The 27,698-nt window shown below is 36.9% G+C and overlaps 1 protein-coding gene across 1 annotated transcript; it reads left to right on the top strand.

The window, feature by feature from the left end:
• Positions 1-1,524: 1,524 nt before the first annotated feature.
• On the top strand, positions 1,525-14,382 carry LOC141396466 (probable cytochrome P450 313a4). The gene is made up of 7 exons (XM_073971950.1): positions 1,525-1,716; positions 12,641-12,829; positions 12,895-12,967; positions 13,025-13,157; positions 13,308-13,460; positions 13,539-13,974; positions 14,057-14,382. Exons 1-7 carry the CDS (start codon positions 1,710-1,712, stop codon positions 14,227-14,229), a joined length of 1,164 nt encoding a protein of 387 aa, XP_073828051.1. The 5' UTR covers positions 1,525-1,709; the 3' UTR covers positions 14,230-14,382.
• Positions 14,383-27,698: the final 13,316 nt, after the last annotated feature.

Here is a 27,698-nt window from a genome sequence, read left to right on the forward strand (position 1 = left end):
TTGGAGATGAAAGCCCTTGATTAGTATACTAAGAACCCAAAAGGAAATTTTCACCATAGGTCAACTTTCTGAGTTATCGCGTGATGATTTTTTTGATTTTTCCCCTATAATACTTGGGAAAATCGCTTCATATCTCTTTTTGGCGTTATTGTAGCTTCGTTTTGAGAATACATGTCTTCAGTCAAATCGATTGGCGAATCTTTTTGTAGAATACTTCATTCTTCTAACTCAATTCTTTTCATATCCTTTTCGTCCTTTATTTCTTGAACCGTAGTAGAAGAACCACAAGATGAGATTTTTCAACATTCAAATATTCTACAAAAATGTTGCTCAGATGATTTTAGGTGCGGTTCTCTTTCACAACTAATCAATATTTCCCCGTTTTCATTGTCCTTTTTGTGTTTACTCGGTCTTGCTTCTGAAAAAACTTTGTTTGGTTTTTCTGTATATTCGATATTGGTTATTTATTGGTATGTAGACTTACCAATTGGTTATTGCTTATGTAGACATCTCGGGTGCTTTTGAAATATTTACCAAAAATAAACTCATGTAATGAAGAACACGTTAATAACAAATTCTCATGGAGGACAGATCCGGTTATCTCAAATTTTGAACCGGATATTCCGACATTAAAACCGATTTTTGAACCGGTTTTAAGTAACCGATTAAGTTTATACGCATACCATTACAAAGCTTATATAGTTGGCAATCAAATGAAATTAATTAGCTGATTGAAACTTTGCTAGTTGCTGTGCTAGAACAAACAACCCGTTTTATTGAACCGATTTTAAGGAAAAATATCGCTACGCACAAATATGAAGATCAAAGGCTGGGGGCGAAACATTCCTTTTGGCGATGAAAGTCGATGAAGATAATATTTCGAAGCCGGAGGGACAGTTATGCCGTAGGTCAAACTTCTGAGTTATAGCGAAATGAATTCTTTTTTGACGAACTTTACATGCATGACAAAAAAGAACTTAACAAAAATTTGATCACGCCATAACATCGTACATCTCCACCAAAAACATAAACGTAGGTCCACACTTCGATATAGCCCCATATAAGGTTCCCGACCGATTGAATACACTTTTACGCTTTTTTACCTTATTTAGGTATCAGTCGTCACAAAATATCTCCGCCTAAAATTGTGGACAGGAAAGAAAATAGTTATTCCGTTTTAGTTCCGAATATTTTATGGTGGAGGGTATAAAAAGTTCGGCCCGGCCGAACTTAACGCTTTTTTACTTGTTACAATATATTTCCACAGAGAAGAATGGAACTATTATGATTTAGAGATCAACAAACAAAAAATCTTCATTGTGCAAATATTTGAAGACAAAGTTGGCAAAAATTTTTTACTGAAAAAGTCAAAAACACCTTTATATTTTGCTTTCTAAATTAATTTTTATCCGTCGAAAGATAATGGCCACGTGGTCGGCCTCGTCCTAAAATATTCTTTTCTCACTTGTTTTCCGTTTTCGAATCATATCCTAATTTCATAATATTGTTTTTTTATAGCCATTGTGCAAATTACCCGAAATAGCAGTCTACGACTTGGTCCAAATTTTGTGAAGTATATTGGACCGTTTCCTCAATTCATTACCAGCGATCCCGATATCATAAAAGATATTCTAAATTCGAATGCAGCATTGAATAAAGGGTGGACGTATAACGGATTTCGTCATGTTGCGGGCAAAGGACTTGTAACAATGGATGGTAAAATGCGTTCGTTCAGTGGCTAGAAAATACAGTGGGTGATGTCCTCCAAAATGATGCGCTCTTATTTAAAAATTCAAACAAATGGACACTAAAACTAATGCCAACATCATTGGAAAAGTGTACCAAGTTCGTTTAGAAATTATAATTGTTTCCAGTTTTTTATTTCAGATTGCATCATTTTGAGTGACACCTACTGAGGTGCATATCTTATAATGGGAAAGTCGTAAGTTGTTTTTTTAGAAAATTTTCGGGAGGAAGAAAAAACATTCCACCGCATTCTGTATTAAAGATTTTAATATGGTGGTAAGAGCAGTATTCTCCGTTTATTTATTCCGCTTCAATATCTGTACATTGTTTAATCAAATTCCGTCGCGTTTGGGTTATAATTGAATGTTTTTGGACTTACGACCTTTTGTTTGTACAGTTTTGTATTTTTCCTGGGACTTACCACCTTTTCCTTCAATTTACGGATTTTTTTGACATAAAATATTTATACTTTACACGATGCGCCTTAACTAATTTTAAATGGAAGGTGCTTACACCTGGGAAGTTTTTGCAGATTATGAAACTACAATGCTCATAGATGAAAAATATCAAGAAAGAAAAAAAATCGCCGGAGGGCTTTTCAAATAAATCGCGATTTAAGTTCACATTTTTAGGGGTTCTTTAGGTTTTCACGATTTTGCTTCGAAACCGCGAGTCCTATGTAAATGGGCCTAAAGAAAATGTTGTAGCTGTGAAAATTCTCCACAAGATTAAAAAAGCATTGTCATTGGTTAAACAGAATTGTTTATATTGTCGAAAAATTGTTAATTTTATAGCTCGATACGCACTGCAGAAAAACACGTCTTGACACACGCAGGGTTGCCAGCTGTCCTGACTTTAATATTCCACCAAAATTGCTGCAGTTTGGTATTAAGTCTTCGTTACTGATATAAAACTGATACCCAGAAATTTGCCTGTACAGGTCCACGCCTTCATATTGCCTCCATTACCGACTAAAATTCGTCGGTATAGGTCCACATTTTGATATAGCCCCCTTAGAGCGGTACCTCCCGATTTTCGTAATACTGAAGGTTGTGACGTAATGACTGGTAGGTGTGTGGTGGTTTAATGTTAGAAATTTTTCATGTTTAATTAAAATTCTTTGTGCCACAGATATCCCACATTATTATATGAAGTTAAAATCAAATATTATTCTAAACGTATTTTGTTTTAGTAATATTATGATTTTTGTACGTAACTTCAAGGTTCCTAGTTCAATTAAGTACTAGAAACTGGTTCTTTTTGTGAATTTTAAAATCATTTTTGATTATTCAATTTTTCGCATAATGTTAATATTAAAGAAAAAATGTGGTAAATTACACTTTTAGAGTCCGTTGGACCCCACCCTTTAGGTGCAGAGGCTTCGCCACTTTTTAGACATTTTGTAAATTTTCAAAAATAATATTTAAAAAATAAAATTATAAATATTTATAATCAAGATATGCTAATATTTGTACCAAAAATAATATTTGAAAAAAAAAACTTTAACGGTGTCGATACGAGAACATTTTGAACAAAAACGTGGCGAAGGCGCCCCATGTTACCATATATATATCCACGTCTTCCTATATCCCCATAGAAGCGTACTTCCTGATTTTCGGTATTTTTTAAGTTTTAGATACATTCTCGTACCGAAATATAGGAAATTTGTTATTTAGTCTTCTTTGAGTCTAAAAACTTTCCGCCAGAAATTTGTCGGTATAAATAGACGTTTTGAACTAGCCCCCATAGAACGGTGCTTCACATTGTTTTACCGAAATTGCTGAAATTTAGTATTAAGTCTTCTTCACACAAGAAAGGAAACTAATTATTACATTTTACTTCATTACAACTCGTGGTGGAGGGTATAACAAGTTCGGCCCGGCCGAACTTAACGCCCTTCTTACTTGTTTGAAGTAAAGTCTTCCTCTGATACGAAAAGTTGAGTTTGGCGTGTATTTAAAACCACGCACATCCGTTACTTTAACATCGCCTTTTCCACGACCAGGTCGAATAGTTTTAATAAATTAAACCTTTTAAAAAATTTATGATCCAAATACTGCTGCTTTGCAAATACCACGATATTGGGATGGGATAGCAATATCTTTACTTTTCAAGGCGCGTTCTATTGAGGAGTGGACAATACCTGCGTCCATTTGGGTGTGGCCAATTTCTAGAATTTTTTGGTTCAATAATAATATTATGTTTAATTGATGCATTAAGCAATGCATTGCTCATTATACAGTTGCGATTTTGGTATGTACTAATTTGTATTTTTTTGTAATCTAATTTAAAATCATTATCAAAGCGTTCTGGACCAATTTCTTCTCAAATCGCGCCATTTCGGACCACATTAGGATTTTTTGACACATTTGCAATTTTTGGTTTTTCTTTATAAACTCGTGAATTTTATGTTTATATTTTTTTAACCTATCGGACCAGGGAATATGGGGTCATTTGCAACGAATTCGCGAAAGTTACAGGCTGTTTTTGTTGACTTTGCTTGTGAGAATCGTATTTGTTTTCTACAAAAATACAACACCAGTACCATGTGGGGAATTTTGTTCTAATAATGAAAACGCGTTTCTAAGATCGATTCGGTGAAAAAGTCTCCGAACCAACTTTGATTACTGAAACCCTTTTGATGCTTTTTCTACTTATAATTTTAAATTTGCTTTGTTTGAATAAATATTTATAGAAAAAAATACAATTCTCACAGGCAAAGTCAACAAAAACAGCCTGTATCTTTCGCGAATTAGTTGCAACTGACTCCATATTCTCTTGTCCGATAGGTTAAAAAATATAAACATAAAATTCACGAGTTTATAAAGAAAAACCAAAAATTGCAATAGTGTCAAAAAATCCTAATATGGTCCGAAATGGCGCGATTTTAGAACAAATTAGTCCAGAACCTTTTGATAATGATTTTAAATTAGATCACAAAAAAATAAAAATTTTAATGAAAAGCAAATATGTTGTTATCTATATATATAAAATAGAAAAATGTTTGTATGTTTGTTTGTTTGTTTGTTTGTTTGTTTGAAATTTATAGACTCAAAAACCGCTGAACCGATCTTGCTGAAATTTTCAGGGTATATTACTACATCGCCTGAAAGTAACATAGGCTATAAAAAGTTTCGAAATTCCGCTCTGATCCGGAGATATAGCATCAGAATCGGAGGTACCTCCAAAAAATTTAAACTTTGTATGCAAATATCTATAGAACGGTTACAGATACAGACTCCAAATTTGAAATGTGTGATGGATTTTAGCCTAAAAATAAACGTGCCAAAATATATCAAAATCGGTCCAGATTTGGATATACCTCCCATATATATTTTCGTCCGATTTCAAGTATTTGATGTACCAAACACGCTATATATGTCCGATTTCCATGAAATTTGGAATGTGTGACTAAATTTGTTGTAGAAATGAGTATACTAAATTATATTGAAATCGGTTCAGATTTGGATATAGCTCCTATATATATTTTCGGCCGATTTCATGTATTTGATGCACCCAACCCACTATGTATGTCCAATTTCAATGAAATTTGGAATGTGTGACTAAATTTGTTGTAGAAATGAGTATGCCAAATTATATTGAAATCGGTTCAGATTTGGATATAGCTCCTATATATATTTTCGGCCCATTTCATGTATTTGATGCACCCAACCCACTATGTATGTCCAATTTCAATGAAATTTAGAATGTGTGACTAAATTTGTCGTAGAAATGAGTATGCCAAATTATGTTGAAACCGGTTCAGATTTGGATATAGCTCCTATATATATTTTCGGCCGATTTCATGTATTTGATGCACCCAACCCCTATGTATGTCCAATTTCAATGAAATTTAGAATGTGTGACTAAATTTGTTGTAGAAATGAGTATGCAAAAATATATTGAAATCGGTTCAGATTTGGATATAGCTCCTATATATATTTTCGGCCGATTTCATGTATTTGATGCACGTAACCCACTATGTATGTCCAATTTCAATGAAATTTGGAATGTGTGACTAAATTTGTTGTAGAAATGAGTATGCCAAATTATATTGAAATCGGTTCAGATTTGGATATAGCTCCTATATATATTTTCGGCCGATTTCATGTATTTGATGCACCCAACCCACTATGTTTGTCCAATTTCAATGAAATTTGGAATGTGTGACTAAATTTGTTGTAGAAATGAGTATGCCAAATTATATTGAAATCGGTTCAGATTTGGATATAGCTCCTATATATATTTTCGGCCCATTTCATGTATTTGATGCACCCAACCCACTATGTTTGTCCAATTTCAATGAAATTTGGAATGTGTGACTAAATTTGTTGTAGAAATGAGTATGTCAAATTATATTGAAATCGGTTCAGATTTGGATATAGCTCCTATATATATTTTCTTCCGATTTCATGTATTTGATGCCCCATAGACGCTATGTATGTCCAATGTGTAACTAAATTTGGGGTAGAAATAAGTATTGAAATCGGTGTTGATTTGGCTATAGCTCCCATATTTATTTCAATGAAATTTGTGCGGTATCTATATTTATAAAAGAGGAAAATGTTTGTACGTTTGTTCGTTTGAACTTTATGGACTCAAAAACCGCTGAATCGATCTTCCTGAAACTTTCAGAGTATATTACCACATGGCCTGAAAGTGTCACAGGCTATATAATTCTTAAAAATTCCGCCCCGATCTGGAGATATAGCCTCAGGATCGAAAGGTACCTCCAAAAAATTTAGACTGTGTAAGCTGATATCTAACGAACGATTATCGATACAGTCTTCAAATTTGGAATGCGATGTGTGTCTAAAAATATTTTTATAATTTGAAATCGGCTCAGATTTAGATATATATTTTCGGCCGATTTAATGCATTTGATGCATAAAACACGTTTTGTATGCCGAATTCCAATGAAATTTGGAATGTGTGACGGAATTTATTGCAGAAATAAATGTTCCAAAATATTTTGAAATCGGTTCAGATTGGGATATAGCTCCCATAAACATATATTTTCGGCCGATTTCATGTATTTTCTACACCGAACAAGTCATGTATGTTCAATTTTGACGAAATTTGGAATCTTTGACGAATTGATCCTAGAAATTAGTTTGCCAAATTACAGTCGAAATCGCTTATAACGTCGTCGTATATAACGTCACATCGGTTATAACGACGATATCCAAAAGTCCCAAATCTCTGGGGCCCTTTATAGCCCTATCGATTATAACGACATATCGGTTATAGCGACAAATTCCGTCGGTCCCTTGACCGACGTTATAAGCGATTTCGACTGTATAATGAAATCGGATCAGATTTGGATATATGTATGTACCTCCAATATATATTTTTGGCCGATTTCATGTATTTTATGCAATAAACACCTTATGTATGTCCAATTTCAATGAAATTTCAAATAAGTGGCGGAAATTGATCTACAAAAAAAATTTTCAAATTATATTGAAATCGGTTTAGATTTACATATAGCTCCCATATATATTTTCGGCCGATTTCATGTATTTGATGCACCAAACACGCTATGTAAGACCACTTTCAATGAAATTTGGAATATGTGGCGGAAATTGGTCAGAAAAACAAATTGTTAAATTATATTGAAAGAATTTCAGTCAATAGAATTTCAGGAAATGCACGAACATACAAATCGATTGATACTGTGGCAACTGAAGACCACGCGGTTACCTATCCAGTTGAATTCCTAAATTCGTTGGATCTTCCAGGCTTTCCACCACATAATTTAGTGCTAAAAGTTGGTGTTCCTATTATTTTATTAAGAAACATAGACCCACCTCGCATTTGCAATGGTACAAGGTTAACAGGAAAAAAACTACATAACTATTTAATTGAGGCAACGATTATTACTGGGAAGTATATAGGTTCAGATGTACTGCTGTTGGTAATAGCATCAGAAACGCCCTTCAATTTTAAAAGATTGCAGTTTCCTGTACGTTTGGCATTTGCAATGACTATAAATAAATTCCAAGGACAGACTCTTCGTGTATGCGGCCTAAATTTAGCATGTTCTTGATTTTCTCATGGTCAGCTCTACGTTGCATGTTCACGTGTTGGTAGGCCGGCCGATTTGTTTGTTTACGCTCCTGAAGGAAAAACAAAAAACATTGTACATCCTAAAGCATTACAATAAATACTTTACTTTAAATTTTTGAATTTGATGCATAATTTTCTTTCTGATTTCAAAAAATCCGTAAAATTTCAAATGCATATCAATCTAAAGGGGTTGCGAAGCGCACCGGGTTCAGCTAGTCTATATATATAAAATAGAAAAATGTTTGTATGTTTGTTTGTTTGTTTGTTTGTTTGTTTGAAATTTATAGACTCAAAAACCGCTGAACCGATCTTGCTGAAATTTTCAGGGTATATTACTACATCGCCTGAAAGTAACATAGGCTATAAAAAGTTTCGAAATTCCGCTCTGATCCGGAGATATAGCATCAGAATCGGAGGTACCTCCAAAAAATTTAAACTTTGTATGCAAATATCTATAGAACGGTTACAGATACAGACTCCAAATTTGAAATGTGTGATGGATTTTAGCCTAAAAATAAACGTGCCAAAATATATCAAAATCGGTCCAGATTTGGATATACCTCCCATATATATTTTCGTCCGATTTCAAGTATTTGATGTACCAAACACGCTATATATGTCCGATTTCCATGAAATTTGGAATGTGTGACTAAATTTGTTGTAGAAATGAGTATACTAAATTATATTGAAATCGGTTCAGATTTGGATATAGCTCCTATATATATTTTCGGCCGATTTCATGTATTTGATGCACCCAACCCACTATGTATGTCCAATTTCAATGAAATTTGGAATGTGTGACTAAATTTGTTGTAGAAATGAGTATGCCAAATTATATTGAAATCGGTTCAGATTTGGATATAGCTCCTATATATATTTTCGGCCCATTTCATGTATTTGATGCACCCAACCCACTATGTATGTCCAATTTCAATGAAATTTAGAATGTGTGACTAAATTTGTCGTAGAAATGAGTATGCCAAATTATGTTGAAACCGGTTCAGATTTGGATATAGCTCCTATATATATTTTCGGCCGATTTCATGTATTTGATGCACCCAACCCCTATGTATGTCCAATTTCAATGAAATTTAGAATGTGTGACTAAATTTGTTGTAGAAATGAGTATGCAAAAATATATTGAAATCGGTTCAGATTTGGATATAGCTCCTATATATATTTTCGGCCGATTTCATGTATTTGATGCACGTAACCCACTATGTATGTCCAATTTCAATGAAATTTGGAATGTGTGACTAAATTTGTTGTAGAAATGAGTATGCCAAATTATATTGAAATCGGTTCAGATTTGGATATAGCTCCTATATATATTTTCGGCCGATTTCATGTATTTGATGCACCCAACCCACTATGTTTGTCCAATTTCAATGAAATTTGGAATGTGTGACTAAATTTGTTGTAGAAATGAGTATGCCAAATTATATTGAAATCGGTTCAGATTTGGATATAGCTCCTATATATATTTTCGGCCCATTTCATGTATTTGATGCACCCAACCCACTATGTTTGTCCAATTTCAATGAAATTTGGAATGTGTGACTAAATTTGTTGTAGAAATGAGTATGTCAAATTATATTGAAATCGGTTCAGATTTGGATATAGCTCCTATATATATTTTCTTCCGATTTCATGTATTTGATGCCCCATAGACGCTATGTATGTCCAATGTGTAACTAAATTTGGGGTAGAAATAAGTATTGAAATCGGTGTTGATTTGGCTATAGCTCCCATATTTATTTCAATGAAATTTGTGCGGTATCTATATTTATAAAAGAGGAAAATGTTTGTACGTTTGTTCGTTTGAACTTTATGGACTCAAAAACCGCAGAATCGATCTTCCTGAAACTTTCAGAGTATATTACCACATGGCCTGAAAGTGTCACAGGCTATATAATTCTTAAAAATTCCGCCCCGATCTGGAGATATAGCCTCAGGATCGAAAGGTACCTCCAAAAAATTTAGACTGTGTAAGCTGATATCTAACGAACGATTATCGATACAGTCTTCAAATTTGGAATGCGATGTGTGTCTAAAAATATTTTTATAATTTGAAATCGGCTCAGATTTAGATATATATTTTCGGCCGATTTAATGCATTTGATGCATAAAACACGTTTTGTATGCCGAATTCCAATGAAATTTGGAATGTGTGACGGAATTTATTGCAGAAATAAATGTTCCAAAATATTTTGAAATCGGTTCAGATTGGGATATAGCTCCCATAAACATATATTTTCGGCCGATTTCATGTATTTTCTACACCGAACAAGTCATGTATGTTCAATTTTGACGAAATTTGGAATCTTTGACGAATTGATCCTAGAAATTAGTTTGCCAAATTACAGTCGAAATCGCTTATAACGTCGTCGTATATAACGTCACATCGGTTATAACGACGATATCCAAAAGTCCCAAATCTCTGGGGCCCTTTATAGCCCTATCGATTATAACGACATATCGGTTATAGCGACAAATTCCGTCGGTCCCTTGACCGACGTTATAAGCGATTTCGACTGTATAATGAAATCGGATCAGATTTGGATATATGTATGTACCTCCAATATATATTTTTGGCCGATTTCATGTATTTTATGCAATAAACACCTTATGTATGTCCAATTTCAATGAAATTTCAAATAAGTGGCGGAAATTGATCTACAAAAAAAATTTTCAAATTATATTGAAATCGGTTTAGATTTACATATAGCTCCCATATATATTTTCGGCCGATTTCATGTATTTGATGCACCAAACACGCTATGTAAGACCACTTTCAATGAAATTTGGAATATGTGGCGGAAATTGGTCAGAAAAACAAATTGTTAAATTATATTGAAAGAATTTCAGTCAATAGAATTTCAGGAAATGCACGAACATACAAATCGATTGATACTGTGGCAACTGAAGACCACGCGGTTACCTATCCAGTTGAATTCCTAAATTCGTTGGATCTTCCAGGCTTTCCACCACATAATTTAGTGCTAAAAGTTGGTGTTCCTATTATTTTATTAAGAAACATAGACCCACCTCGCATTTGCAATGGTACAAGGTTAACAGGAAAAAAACTACATAACTATTTAATTGAGGCAACGATTATTACTGGGAAGTATATAGGTTCAGATGTACTGCTGTTGGTAATAGCATCAGAAACGCCCTTCAATTTTAAAAGATTGCAGTTTCCTGTACGTTTGGCATTTGCAATGACTATAAATAAATTCCAAGGACAGACTCTTCGTGTATGCGGCCTAAATTTAGCATGTTCTTGATTTTCTCATGGTCAGCTCTACGTTGCATGTTCACGTGTTGGTAGGCCGGCCGATTTGTTTGTTTACGCTCCTGAAGGAAAAACAAAAAACATTGTACATCCTAAAGCATTACAATAAATACTTTACTTTAAATTTTTGAATTTGATGCATAATTTTCTTTCTGATTTCAAAAAATCCGTAAAATTTCAAATGCATATCAATCTAAAGGGGTTGCGAAGCGCACCGGGTTCAGCTAGTGACAGATAAAATTAAAAAATGCATTACAGAACTTTAATGCATTTGGTGCGGAAACTTTTTTCGCCACATTTCATAATAGTTTTTCATGCTCTACACGACTATGTGGTGGTATTTTTGATATTTTCAAAAAAGTGCAAAACGTTATATCCCTAACGTACACCCATCACTGTAAAATAGTATTTTTGTAGGAATTTCATTGTCAATAAAAAAGTTCCAGCAAAATATTCGATGCCAAAGATGATATTCAATCATGGCTGCAAGTGATCTGGCATGTCATCTTTTTAGCATTTTCATCGATGAATTTTATATGAACGTGGACCCCAAAAAATTAATCTGATATATTTAGAAAAATGTGTATAAATAAAAACACAAAATTCATGTCTATTGGATCGATGAAATGGATTCAAATTCTAATGAAAAGATCGGATCTTTCACGACTTCCTTTGCATTGGTTCAAATGCAAATGAAAAGATAGGATCTTTCACGACTTCGTTTGAACCAAAGCAAAAGATGCCATGAAATCACGTCATCGCATGGAACCCCTTCCTTCAAATTTTGCTGGGAGTCCATATGCTTGCAAACTTTTCTGCACTCAAACCACCTTCCGCCTCATCCCACAGAAAACGATAGGCTTTGTGATTTTTTTAAGTTGTAAAAAACTAAAGTGGTTTATTGTTTCCTATTTTGTTCAGAAATCATTAACATAAAATTTTTAAAGTTGTCCTTTGGAACCCCATTCAGACAAATTACAAATTTTTCAATATGCGAGGTATTTGAACTCATACAGCATCTCAATTAGTAGCAATGAAAAGGCCAGAAGTCCATCTTTCATAATCAGCTCGCTTTTAGAGGAAAATAGATTTCAAATGTAAATTTTCGTTGCAATATAGAAATTATCAGATTTTTGTTCACAAGTTTGGTCCACTGGCTCCGCAAAATATCATCCGATTATTATCCAAAGGTGTAGGCTAGTTCTTTGCATTGTACCCCAACCATGGATGACGTTAAACATTATATCTGAACCAGATTAGTTGTAGTATTTTTTTTTTTAAATATACATTTTCCTGTGGACTTACTACCATTTCGTACTCAAATTTGTAAGTTTTGTGGACTTACAACCTTTTCCGACAATTGAAAAACCTATAGAAAACAGTGACATTATACCATTTTCTTTGTATCATACGACGTGTTTTGACTTGTACTATCATTCTATAACAAAAACGCGATTTCCCGAAAAAGTAGACTTACGACCTTTTCGTGCGTAGCAGACGAAATATGTTTTTACCTATTTCTATTCATAGTTAACGAATGGCAACCACATAGAAAACTGATGGATGTTGCATTTAAATTGCCAAAAGTTATTGAATATATACCCATCTTTCATAAAAAATTGACTGAATTATTTGCCGAAATGGATAAATATCATGTTATGGAAAACTCGTATGACATTTTAGTATATTGTCGTGAATATACCTTTGGTATATCAGGAGGTAAGCTGGTTTGATATCTACAAATTACAACAAGTATATTCTGCAATGTGTATTCCTGATTGTAGAGACAATGTTGGGACGAGACATCGATAAGCACCAGCCATTTTTTACGAAACTGCTTGCCAAACAATCATCAGAGTAAGAATAAAAAACGTCTACAATGCATTTGGATATTAAAATAATGTTTCTTAATAGATGCGTGGAATATTTGTCAGATTTAATGTTTAAGCCTGCTTATCAATTAAGACCGATTGTCACATTAGCTGATAAAACAATATATAAAGACGAGCAACAAAATATAGCTACGCTTAAGCGGTTAATTGGCGAGGTAAGTATGGGCTGGTTCCTCGGAAATTTCCCTCATACAGAATGCATACATTCATATGTTTGAATGTATGTATGTATCCAAATTTGTAGCAATATTGTTTGAAGATTTATTGAATCTAAAATTTGGCGATTTGTTTTTCTTTTCTTTCAGACATACGCATACTATGCATCGGGTCTTCGAAACAGTCCAGAGTATTTGGATACCCAGGATACTTCGGTTGCCAAACATGTCAATGATGCCATCAAAAGTAATATACTTGATAGAGACCTTGCCATAACGAGTATGGTGCATTTATTTGGCGCGGTAAGTTATTTGTAAAAAGTTATAAATATCTAATGAAAATAATTCAAATGCCATCAATTGTTTTTTGTTGCACTACAGTCCTTTGAAACGAGTTCATCTACCTTATACTTTACCATGTTTATGTTAGCCATGCATCCTAACTATCAAGCCATAGCATATGCAGAAATAGTTCAACTATTTCCCGATAACGATAACGGAGAGTTTAACATGTCCTATGAACACACCAAGCAACTCACTTACCTGGATACGTTTATAAAGGAGACAATGCGATTATTTCCTAGCATTCCATTGATAGGGCGCATAGCTGTTGATGAAGACCTAATATTGAGAAATGGCATCGTTATACCTAAAGGCCTTGAAATGGCAGTAAGTATATATGACTTACATCGTAGTAAAGACATATGGGGCCCACAAGCTGATAAATTTAATCCTGACAACTTTCTTCCCAATAATGTGGAAGCACGACATCCATATGCGTTTATACCTTTTTCTAAAGGCAAACGAAGTTGTTTAGGTAAACATAATGACAAAATTGTTCAAGCTATATTCAAAGTCCATATTAAATTGTAATAAATATTTTATTTTTGGTTCTGTAGGAATGCGTTATGCCGAACTATCCCTTAAAGTTGCACTGGCCAAAATAATCAAGCGTTATAAATTTTCCACCACAATCAAATTGGAAGAAATTGTAGTACACAATAATTTTTCCCTGCAGTTGGCTAATCATCCTCCACTTACCATTGAGAGAAGAACAAACATATCTGGATAAATCTTAGTGTAGAATCCATATAAAGTTCTAAGGATTTGTAAATACCATATAAACCATATAAATTCTGAGGATTTTTAAATACAGTATAATCTCGATAATCCGGACACCACATGTTTCGGCGGTGTCCGGATTACCGAGTAGTAACAAAACATATAATATTGTAAGTTTTAATCATTAATAATTATTAATAAACTGGCATCCAAGGTAAACAAATTTATTTTAAGCAAATATCACTGTCTGCGACCGTTTTAAGACTGGGAGCCGCTTTCCTTGCTACCACATTTATTTCTTATATTCCTCCAGTTATTTTAGGTCCATTTCCTGACTATTTATATCGTCGAAAATCTGTACACAATTGATGTACATATATTTATTCATGGTGTTTTTTAAGGATATAAACTTCGTAGCCCTTGTGTCTACATTGATTTCAAGTGTCCGTTGGACATGAGCATCTTACGACTCGCAAAAGAACTTCAGAATTTATATATGAGGCGCTCAGCGCCAAAACGGCCTAACCCACATTTTCAAAAAAATCAAACTGACTATGCTGGACGAACCGGAACCTTTTGTAATATATACTTAAAAAAATCCCCAATTGCATAGACTAACCCTATGTTATTCTACATGCCGTAAACTGTTTTTCCTTTACTGAAAGCTTGAAAAAATGTGGACGCCAAAATGGCTTAAGCCACATAGGCAAAATCGAATACTGGAAATAAAAAAATGCGTGTGGGTTAGGCCAAAAACGCATGTTACGTTTTAATCAGGAGTATATTTGAAAAATAATATAAAAATAAATTTTCGAGAATAATTTGTAAGTAAAAACCAAAGGTTATGTAAGGTTATAATGTGGTGGCCAAAACCGTAACATTAGAACACTATTTGCACATACATGGTCAATAATTCGGCCTTCTCAGTGGAACGGATAGACCACAAATTTTTAGTGTCTGGCCATTCATGCCTACCATGCGATCAAGATTTTGGTCTCATTGAAAAGGAAATAAATATTATAAGGGCATTTTTACGCCTGATGATTGGGATCGTGTAATCCTCACGGCAAAAAGGGAACCATGTCACTTGGTAAAGATGACGACAGATGAAATAAAAAACATATCCTCAATTGAGAAATTAGTATCAAACAGAAAAATCTCCGAAGACAAGACTTCAAAAGTTGAATGGCTTAAGATTCAGTGCCTTGGATTCCAAAATGCGAAGCCATTTATAATTCAATACAAATATTCAAATAACATATATGTTTTATTTCAAGAAGATAACGAAAACGACCTAAGCCACTTTAATTTTTTTATTAACTGATTAAAACAGTCTTTATCTATGTAAACTAATACCTAATGATTAACCTAAAACAAATATTACAACTAATATGTATTTATGATTAATAAAAAAATTATAAAAATATTTTAAAAACTTGTTTTCTTTCAACTTCGTTTTTCTCAGAACCATTTCTATGTGGGTTAGGCCGTTTTGGCGCTGAGCGCCTCATATTTACTCTTCTAATTATGTTGAAGACATTTAAACCATTTCTATGAACATCAGCAAATGACTTTATCTCGTCGTCAAAACCTAAAAGATATATTGTTTTGTATAAATGTTATGACCTACCAATAAGACAAAATGGAATTTAAATCTATTGGTTGCATAATAGCCCTACCGGTGATTGTGAATGTCAAAAAAAGAAAATAAGCTCCTCTTATTATACGAGTTTTTTTTAATAATTTATTGAATTCTGTACAAGGTCTCTACTAGTTTCTTCGTTCAGTTTTAAATACCAATAACAACTAAGCTATTAAACCCAACGCTTTAAATGAATTAAAATTTTTTAAGTAAAATGGGAAGGCACGTGAACTAATTCCTTTAGAGAATTGGAACACTCAACATTGATGTTTCAGGGAACTATGTAGGCTACCCAACACTAGGTTTTAAATACTGTTGCTTATCATAGTCAGCCATCAATGGTTGAACGGTAGAAAAATCATTCTATAGTAGAAATTTGGACCGAAAACTTGGAAAAACTTAATTTTTCTTGTTTATACTCCAAGGTAGGAAAAACAAGTAAAAAGTCGTTAAGTTCGGACGGGCCGAACTTTTTATACACTCCACCATAAAATAGTCCTTATTAAAATGGAATAATTAGGGTCCTTTACAATTTTAGATGGAACAACTTTTCGACAATCGATAGACTCCTACTGCCTCCAATATTGCTTAAATTACACTGTGAACACAAATGTTGGGGCAGAGATAATTCCATTTGGAGATGAAAGCCCTTAGTGTGTGTATAATAAAAACCCCGAAGGACAGATGCACCGTTAGTCGAACTTCCGCGTTATGGCGTGATGAAGTTTTTGCAAGAGATCCTGTAAGCCATCATGAATTAGCATTATATCTTTGTTTGTTGTTTTTGTAGAGCACTTAAGCACAGTGAACAAAGATATAACGCTAATTCCTGATGGCCCACAGTGTCTCTAACAAAAATTTCATCGCGCCATAACACGGAAGTTCGACTCACGGCGCATCTGTCCTTAGGGGTTCACCAAGGCCTTTCTTCCCCAAGAGGAATTTTCGGTGCCCCAGACTTTCACCTCCATTTTGTTGCACAGTGTTATCTAATCTAATCTAAAAAAATGTGTTCAGCTAAAATTCTCAAAATACCGAAAATCGGGAGATAGCGTTATATGGGGGCTATGCCAAAACATGGACCTATGTTGACGATGTTTCGTTGGAGATGTTTTATGACCACTGAGAACTTCAAATGCCAAATTACAGTTATTTCGGTTAAAAACTGTAGCTAAAATTCTCAAAATACCGAAAATCGGGTGGTACCGTTATATGGGGGCCATACCAAAACATGGTCCTATGTTGATGATGTTTGGTGGAGATGTTTCATGACCACTGAGAACCTCAAATGTCAAATTGCAGATAGTTCGGTTACAAATTGTGGCTAAAATTCTTAAAATACCGAAAATCGGGAGGTACCGTTATATGGGGGCTGTACCAAAACATGGACCTATGTTGACGATGTTTGGTGGAAATATTTCATGACCACTTAGAACCTTAAATGGCAAATTACAGCTAGTTCGGTTAAAAATTGTAGCTAAAATTCTCAAAATACCGAAAATCGGGAGGTACCGATATATGGGGGCTATACCAAAACTTTTACCTATGTTGACGATGTTTCGTGGAGATGTTTCGTGACCACTGAGAACCTCAAATGTCAAATTTCAGATAGTTCGGTTAGAAATTGTGGCTAAAATTCTCAAAATACCGAAAATCGGGAGGTACCCTTATATGGGGACTATACCAAAACATGGACCTATGCCCATACCCTTTGGGATATAAGTTTGTTGATCACTAGGAACCCTAAGTGCCAAATTATAGCTAATTCGGTCTGCAAATGTGGACCGATATAGCCCATCTTCGAACTTGACCTGCCTATGGAAAAAAGACCCTCGGGTGCAAAATTTCAGCACTCTATCTCAATTATTGCGGGCGCTAGAGTGATTACAACAGACGGACATGGCTAGATCGTCTTAGAATTGTATCCTGATCAAGAATATATATACTTTATAGGGTCGCAACTGATTAGTTCGATGTGTTACAAACGGAATGACAAACTTAATATACCCTCCATACTATGGTGGAGGGTATACAAATATTGATGTGCGGATTATAGAGTCTGCAATGTAAAAAATTCTAGTTTCCGGATTACCGCGTTGTCCGGATTAACGAGTGTCCGAATTATCGAGACTATACTGTATACTTTATATTAGCAAAGTGCCCGCTATTTCGTATGCGGAAAGGGAACAAAAAACAAATAAACAATATTTTATATGAGAATGGTGAAGTATTAAAATTTTGTTGTTAATTAATGTTTAATTTAAGTTCGAATTTCCAAAAACTCGGGCTCATCTCAAAATATCAAGAGCGACCAATATTCTTAAGGTATTTTAATCAAGGGACAAAAACCTTTTTGTACAAAATGAATGAATCGAATAATGTATATTTAGATCTGGTCAACTGTAATTATGAGAATTTAAAGTCTTCTATTGAATCTGTTGAAATAAACTGTTCAAAAATATACTTGTGCGAACAAAACATGTAGGCCATGAGAATTGCATTTGTTTGTTTACCTTTTTATTCTTCGAAACCTCTGTCAATAAATATGAATTATCTTTTACTTTCAAATCGTTCAACTGAATAGACGTGTTTTATTTTTGCTCTGCTAAAAGGTTATGGGCCCAGGCCATAACTGATAGGGAAACATACAGATTGTTAGCGGATAATATATTTCGGAATATAGAATATCCAGGAATGTGTGACGCAATGAATTCGCTTGGTGCCATTCTACAAATGAAGAAGCTGTTTGGCTCCGAAAACTGGTCGACTTGGAGTTTCGCCATGAAGACGCAGCTCGAACTGAAGGATGCATGGTCATACATAGAGCCCGTAGGTAATGCAGCTGCAGTGAATGCCGAAAAGGATCAAAAAGCAAGATGCAAGATTATTTTGGCAATTGACAATAATCTGTATGTACATGTCCGTGATTGCAAGACAGCAGCAGAAGTTTGGACAGACGAATTGGTTTGTTGCAAAAATTGTGTTCTGTGCAATTAGTGGAATGTTTTTCAGTGGAAGACTACGTGAACCAGATTATAACGACAGCACAAAAGTTGAACGATATTGGATTCAGCGTTAATGACGAATGGATTGGAGGTTTGTTATTAAAAGGACTTCCCAGTGAATACCAGTCAATGATTATGACAATTGGAAGTACAGGTAAACCACTAACAGCAGATAGTGTAAAGATGAAGCTCCTGCAGGATGTCAAATTCGAACCTTCCTTCACCTTCAAATAGTGCGTTGCTTTCCAAGAAGGGAACATTTGCAGGAAACAAATATGTAAAGAAAAATATTTCAAAACAAGACAAGAAAGGATAGTCGCGATGCTTTACTTGTGATGGGATTGGCCATTTTGCGTCCGACTGCCCGTCGAAACAGAAGGAAAAGAAATTCACAGGTAAAGAAAGTACAATGTTTGCAGCATTTAAAGTGGAATCTTCAACGGAGGAATGGTATATTGATAGTGGTGCTACCAATCACATGACAGCAAAACAAGAACATTTCAAAATTTTTTGTGAGTATTCTGGTGAAATAAAAGCGGCGAACAACACCACAGTGCAAGCTGTTGGAAAGGGTGACATAGAGATGAAACTTGCAACGCCTAGAGGTAATGAAATCGTCACAGTTAAAGATGTTCTTTACGCCCCAGATGTAGAAGTGAATCTCTTGTCTATAAGGAAGATTGTGGATCATCAAAATAGTGTGGTATTTGATCGATCTGGTTGTCGTATTGTAAATTCCTTCAACGATGTTATTGGAATTGCAAAACAGGTGAATGGCTTATGCAAATTGAACGTACATTCAACTGAAATCGCATACGGGGCAAGTGACAAATCAACGGAACTTTATCATCGTAGATTTGCACATGTAGGATTTGAAAATTTGAAGCTTCTAGCCAACGGGTATGTGAAGGGTGTAAATTTGAGCAAGAATTCTGTGGAGGCGCGTATATCGTGCGCAGAAGGTAAACAACATCGTCTCTGCTTTCCTTCAGAAGGCTCCAGAGCATCTAATGTTTAGACGTTATACGTTCTGATGTATGCGGTCCAATGGAAGTGAAGTCATTAGGAGGAAATCTTGACTTTGTGACGTTTGTGGATGATTATACTCTGTGACGACGTAATTTCACTTTGAAGCTGGGGTAGGTTCAGCGGGGCCAGGGTCGTCACAAGAATTTATTTGTTATAGGGCATTAGAGAGAGGGAAGGCACACAGTTTCTTTTTCTTTAAAACGTTATAAACAATCCTTTATTTATTATTAAAAAATACACTTTACACAACACTGTATTGAGCATTATTATGATGATGAATAGTTGGCAGCGGCTTTGGCACGGTAGCGGTCCGATCAATGTTAACGGCAGAATAGTTGACAGCGGCTTTGGCACGGCAGCGTCCCGATGAATATTAACGGTAGAATTGTTGGTAACCTTTTTGGCACAGCAGAAGCCAAAGAACGTTGACACGGAACTACAGTTGTATATACGTCGGAAGCCAAGGGCACGGCAATCCCCCACTTGACTGCAAACACACACACTACACAAATAGGTCTAAAGCCAGGGGCACGGTAATCCCCCACCTGACTCTAAACGCACACACACGTTCCACAAATATGTCTGAAGCCAAGGGCACGGCAATCCCCCACTTGACTTCGAACACACACACACACAGATGTCTAAAGCCAGGGGCACGGCAATCCCCCTCCTGACTCTAAACACACACACACGTTCCACAAATATGTCTAAAGCCAGGGGCACGGCAATCCCCCACCTGACTCTAAACGCACACACACGTTCCACAAATATGTCTGGGGTCAAGGGCACGGTAATCCCCCACTTGACTCCAAACACTCCACAAATAATATGTCTAAAGCCAAGGGCACGTTATAAACCCCACTTGACTCTAAACAACAACACTACTATTTTCTGTTTAGCCGAGGGCAACGTTATAAACCCCACTCAACTCCACAGAACTACAAATAAACTACATCTACAATTTGCCAAGGGAACGTTGTAAACCCCACTTAGCACACCAGCCATCAACAGACGACTGCCCAGATTGTCTGTTTGCAGCCTCCTTTTATACCTGTTGGGGACAGGCCCACACACACACAGCACAGCAACACAACTGATTGTGTGATGACGTTTGGTAATTCTGGTAATTGCCGCCAGGGTTACCCATGTTTGTTTTGCTGTTGGTTAGTGCCTCGCATTGCCACTAGATGATCCATTTTTCCGTTAATTCAAATAATTTAAGTATTTTATTATTGTAATGGAAATACGAAATAAATAAAATACTGATTGTAGTCAAAAACGAGGCTACGACTTTTGATCGTTACAGTACCTCCCGTTTTCCCTCTGATGTTTCTGTTTTTCCAATGTAGCTATCTCTTGGCTGTTAGTATGTCAACGGCAGGAAGCCGGAATAAACCACTATGCTATTCTCGCCTCCACAATTGATACGTCATTTCGTCTGAAGCGAATTGGGTGAAATGTCAGAGGTCTTGGCAGAGGATCGTCGGAAGGTCATAACGTTGCTGTTATCTGAGAAAATTATTATTTCCTCACGGTATCATTGGAAGACGGGGAAAATAGACCCTATGGATGTGGTTTTACAGTCCTTGATGATGTGCTGATCGTGGTGTATATGATACTGGGCGGTACTGTGACACATTTCCGAAGCTATTACTGAAGGTTGAACGCATGTAGTTTCTCTTTCGATGCTATTACGGTCAATCAATTTATTCGAAATATTTTTTTAAGCTATTAATATGAGCCACCCGCTTTTCGTTTTTGCTCATCCGAAGTACCACAATGACCGGTGATGTGTAACATTCCACGATAAATGGCCCTCCATATTTTGGTGCTAGTTTTGCAGCAAAATTTTCTACAGCTTTTGATTGGGGATGCAGCCTCAGCAGAACTTTTTCTCCAATCTTAGGTTTCCATATTCGATGGCGTAAGTCATAGTGTCGTTTTTGGTTTTGTGACGCCTTCGCTAGGTTTCGCCGAACGATTGAGAAAATCTCCTTCAATTCCTGCGCTCGCTCTTCCGGTTGGACTGCTCGTGCTCCGGTACCGGTCGTAACTTGATCGTATAACGCTTGCGGTAATCTGGGCTCTCTTCCCTGAGTTAAAAAAGCGGGGGAATATCCAGTCGATTCGGAGGCACTCGTATTAATTGCCAACATTATTTCCGGCAATGCGTCGTCCCATTTATTGTGCTGTTGTTGTGACACTTGCGCGATCATGGTTTTGACGGTTCTATTAGTCCTTTCGGTTGGGTTCTCTTGTGGAGTATATGGTGCTGTTAGATGGTGTTCTATACCCATCTCCCTCAAGAACTTTCCGAACTGCCGGCTGGTAAATTGCGCCCCATTGTCGGTGATTATTCTCTTTGGAACACCATACCTGGAAATTATCCTCTCTCTACAACCTTTAATAAGTCCGTCCGTAGTGGCCTTTCGAAGAGGAATAAGTTCCGTCCATTTTGAGAATCGGTCCATTATAACCAGCAGCATAGAATTTCCGTGTTTGGACCGCGGAAGGGGCCCAACAAAGTCAGCGCATATGGTTGCCCAAGGTTCTTCCGGGACGCGCGTAAGCATTTCCCCTGGTGGTTTCTGCTGACTGACCTTATATTTTTGGCACAATTCACATTTTTTTACGTATCGCTTTATGTCCTGGAACATACCAGGCCAAAAATAACGATTCGCCGCCTTATGAATCGTTTTCCTTATGCCGAGATGGCCACCTGCTAAACTGTCGTGGTTTTCTTTGAGCACTTGTTCTCGGGATGCCGTTGGTACGCACAGTTTCCATGGAGTACAGTCTTCTTCGTTCACTTGTCGAGGTAAATGTCCATACACTTGTTCGGCTATAACCGCATAATCGGGATACTTCTTGGGGTTCTTTGCAATTGCTTCTTTTAACTTTTTTATCCATGGGCATGCGTTCTGTGCAGTATTTTCCAAGGTAACTAACTCAAAAATTTGCAACGTCTGCCTCGAGAGCGCATCTGCTACAACGTTGTGTTTTCCCTTGCGATACTTTACTACGAAATTATATTGTTGTAGCTCAAGGGCCCAACGTGCTAATCTTCCTGACGGACTCTCTATGGAATTTAACCATTTCAGAGCGAGATGATCTGTTATCACCGTAAATTCGTAGCCTTCTATGTATGGCCGCATTTGACGAATGCCCCAAATAATGGCGAGGCACTCTTTTTCGGTTGCCGAGTAGTTCTTCTCGGCTCCGTTCAGGTGTCTACTAGCATAAGCTATCACCCGTTCCTCGCCATCCAATTCTTGCGTGAGAACCGCTCCTAAACCATAGGCGCTCGCATCCGTCTGCAGGGTAAATGCTACACTGAAATCAGGACAGGCAAGTACCGGTGCCTCGGTTAGCCTGGTTTTTAATTGAACAAATGCCTCCTGTTGTTCGTTCCCCCATTTAAAATGTTTTCCCTTCTTTAGCAGGCTTGTTAACGGCTGTGAGATGGTTGCAAACTGTGGAACAAATCTTCTATACCACGAGGCCACTCCTAGGAATCGACGTACTTCTTTGACCGACGTTGGAGGTTTCATTTCGGCGATGGCTGCAACCTTATCTGGATCCGTTTTTATCCCTTCGCTACTCACAACATGGCCTAAGTATTTTGTTTCTTTCTTAAAAAATTCGCACTTGTTCACGTTTATTTTTAGCTTCGCTGCCCGCAGTCTTCGGAAAACCTCTCGCAAATTGTCCATATGCTCTTCAAAAGTTCTCCCTATGACGATTATGTCGTCTAAATATGCAAAGGCATGTGGCTCCATTTCTGGCCCAATTACGCTGTCTAGAGCTCGTTGGAAGGTAGCGGGTGCTGAATGCAAACCAAATGGCATGACCTTCCATTGGTATAGTCCTTTACCTGCCACGGCAAATGCAGTATATTTGCGGCTCTCCACGGCCAGCGGAATTTGCCAGTACCCATCTTTAAGATCTAGACTGCTCACATACTTCGCATTTCTCAGGCGATTTAATATCGTATCCACGCGAGGCAAGGGATACGCATCTGGCACTGATCTCTTATTTAACTGTCGGAAATCCATACACGTGCGCCAATCTCCATTTTTCTTTCGCACCAGCGTTATGGGGAAGCTGTACGGACTTGTTGATGGTTCTACACACCCTCGTTCTATTAATTTGTTTACCTCTGCGTCTATAATGGATTGCATGGCTGGATTGCGGGGAGCATACCTTAATTTAATGGGGCGGTCATCCGTCATGATGATTTTGTGTTCTGCAATGTGGGAGAGTCCTTGAATGTTTTTGAAAAATGGTAGTTCTCGTGCAAGGAAATTTTTCACCAGTCTCTTTTTTTCGGAACTTAATTTTTCACAAATCACGGTGCAATCTGTTTCGCATGTAGCAGGTTCTCCTACCTCAGCCCGATCTTCAGTAACCATGGTACAGTACTCAATTTGCTGTGTCGGTGTCGATAATTCGACGCTGAGTCCTGCACAGGTCAGCTCAGTCGAAAATCTCTTCAGGAATTCCAATCCCAGAATTATTTCATCCTTACATTTTGGCATTACTAAGAATGGTACATCAGTGCAGTGGTTACCAAAAGAAACCTGGAGTATTGTCGATTGGGAAATATTGACGGTCGCACCATTAGCCAATCTTACACTTGTTTGATGTCGCATATAATCCAGATCCTTCTTTAATTTCTCCGCATTCTCCTTTGTTATAAAACAGCTCGTGGCTCCGGTGTCGATCGTGGCTTTAACTTCACGTTCTTCGATGAGTACAGTTGCCGTTAGCCGAAGCTCCTCGCAGATAAGCGATGTTCCATTGCTTTCCCCTGATTGTTCACCCTGCATTGAGTTTTGTTTTTGTTCCCCATCACTACTTTCTGTACGATAACACATTGTTTTAGGATGGTCTACGCTTCTCCCGAAGCTTTGAGGAGGACTATTCGGTTCATCAAGTGCTGAATTCGGGATACTCTCCAAGTCATCTGCCAGCTGGAGTAGTTCAGCCAATGACGTAAAATCCTTGCGCCTTATATACCACTGGAAATCTGGTTGGGAATTTCGATAAATACGTTCTAACTTTTGTTCTTCGGTCATTTCAGCATGATGCATTAGACTTTGTATTTCCAAAACGTACTCTTTAAAAGGTTCTCGTGGTCTTTGGAACCTCTTGCAAATTTCCGCATCAAGTTTTTCAAAATACCTTGAAGGCAAAAAGAAATTTAGAAAATCGATTTTAAATATCTGCCATGAGTTCCAATGACTATTATTATTCCTTAGCCAGATCAAGGCCTTGCCTTGTAGTAGTTCGGGCATAAACTTTATTAGTTGATCTAAATCCACGTTGTACATGCGTGCAAGCTCTTCCAGCCGTTCCACAAACTCGATAGTATCCTTACCCCAGTCGAACTTAATGTTCCATCTATGTATTAGATCCAGAATTTGTTGTGAATACTGAATCGCATCCACATACCCGCTTCTTGACGGCTGCGCTTGATTTGGAGTTCGTTCGGTATATCCCTTAGTGAAATTCACTGCGGTAGACACTGAATAATGTATTCTTTCTGTTTTTACAGGTGATAACACTATTGAATTGTTTGAAGCTACCGTGAGCATCGCCGGTTTAGGTTGTGATTTCTTAAATTTTTTTAATATTTCTTCTTCATGATCAATGTTTAACAATCTTGCCCATCGCTTACGCATGTCGTCCCATTTTCCCGTGGGATCCGGTTGAAATTCCGTAAGATACGCGAAGATACGCCACAACACTCGCAACATATTTCCTTTTTTTTTATACACAAATAGGGTTCATTAATGTCTTTAATTTTTTATTTTTCCGGTTGCTGCTGACAATAAGTTTTAACACTCACTCATACGGTTATATGTTTATAGTATTTTTAAAAGGAATATTTGTCACCACATTCTTATCGATTGTCTACAAAATTTTTTATTTTTTTTTGATTTTTCACCTTTCTCTCTTTTTAATGTCCCTGCTCGGGCGCCATTGTGACGACGTAATTTCACTTTGAAGCTGGGGTAGGTTCAGCGGGGCCAGGGTCGTCACAAGAATTTATTTGTTATAGGGCATTAGAGAGAGGGAAGGCACACAGTTTCTTTTTCTTTAAAACGTTATAAACAATCCTTTATTTATTATTAAAAAATACACTTTACACAACACTGTATTGAGCATTATTATGATGATGAATAGTTGGCAGCGGCTTTGGCACGGTAGCGGTCCGATCAATGTTAACGGCAGAATAGTTGACAGCGGCTTTGGCACGGCAGCGTCCCGATGAATATTAACGGTAGAATTGTTGGTAACCTTTTTGGCACAGCAGAAGCCAAAGAACGTTGACACGGAACTACAGTTGTATATACGTCGGAAGCCAAGGGCACGGCAATCCCCCACTTGACTGCAAACACACACACTACACAAATAGGTCTAAAGCCAGGGGCACGGTAATCCCCCACCTGACTCTAAACGCACACACACGTTCCACAAATATGTCTGAAGCCAAGGGCACGGCAATCCCCCACTTGACTTCGAACACACACACACACAGATGTCTAAAGCCAGGGGCACGGCAATCCCCCTCCTGACTCTAAACACACACACACGTTCCACAAATATGTCTAAAGCCAGGGGCACGGCAATCCCCCACCTGACTCTAAACGCACACACACGTTCCACAAATATGTCTGGGGTCAAGGGCACGGTAATCCCCCACTTGACTCCAAACACTCCACAAATAATATGTCTAAAGCCAAGGGCACGTTATAAACCCCACTTGACTCTAAACAACAACACTACTATTTTCTGTTTAGCCGAGGGCAACGTTATAAACCCCACTCAACTCCACAGAACTACAAATAAACTACATCTACAATTTGCCAAGGGAACGTTGTAAACCCCACTTAGCACACCAGCCATCAACAGACGACTGCCCAGATTGTCTGTTTGCAGCCTCCTTTTATACCTGTTGGGGACAGGCCCACACACACACAGCACAGCAACACAACTGATTGTGTGATGACGTTTGGTAATTCTGGTAATTGCCGCCAGGGTTACCCATGTTTGTTTTGCTGTTGGTTAGTGCCTCGCATTGCCACTAGATGATCCATTTTTCCGTTAATTCAAATAATTTAAGTATTTTATTATTGTAATGGAAATACGAAATAAATAAAATACTGATTGTAGTCAAAAACGAGGCTACGACTTTTGATCGTTACAACTCGATGAAGTTGTGGATCGTTTTCTGGAATATAAAGCCGAAGTGGAAAATCAAACGGGAAAATCAATTAAAGTATTGAGAACTGACAACGGTGTTGGAATACGTAAATAAGAAGCTGGCTGCTGAATTAAGAAAAAGTGACATATGTAATTCATCAGATCACGATTCCCTATACCCCAGAGCAAAACGGTCTTGCTGAGAGGATGAACCGAAACTTGATGGAAAAAGATCGGGCAATGTTATGTAATGCATGTATGCCGAAAAATTTCTGGGCGGAAGCTGTATATTGCGCAAGTCATGTCATAAATAGATCGCCACATAAAATGTTGAAGAAGACTCCGGAAGAAATGTGGTCTGGACATAAGCCGAACGAAAGTTATTTTAAAATATTTGGATGTACCGCTATGTGTCATGTCCCTAAACAAAACCGACGTAAACTTGATTCTAAATCGGAAAAGTGTGTATTTGTCGGCTATTCTAATACGTCAAAAGGATACCGTGTCTACAGTTTGAATCGAAAACAAGTTTTTGTATGCCGAGACGTAATATTTCACAAGACCGATTTTCATTTTTCAAGAACAGATGATAAA

This window comes from Musca autumnalis, unplaced genomic scaffold (assembly GCF_047663935.1).
Source record: "Musca autumnalis isolate F117 unplaced genomic scaffold, ASM4766393v1 scaffold_3, whole genome shotgun sequence".
NCBI lineage: Eukaryota > Metazoa > Arthropoda > Insecta > Diptera > Muscidae > Musca > Musca autumnalis.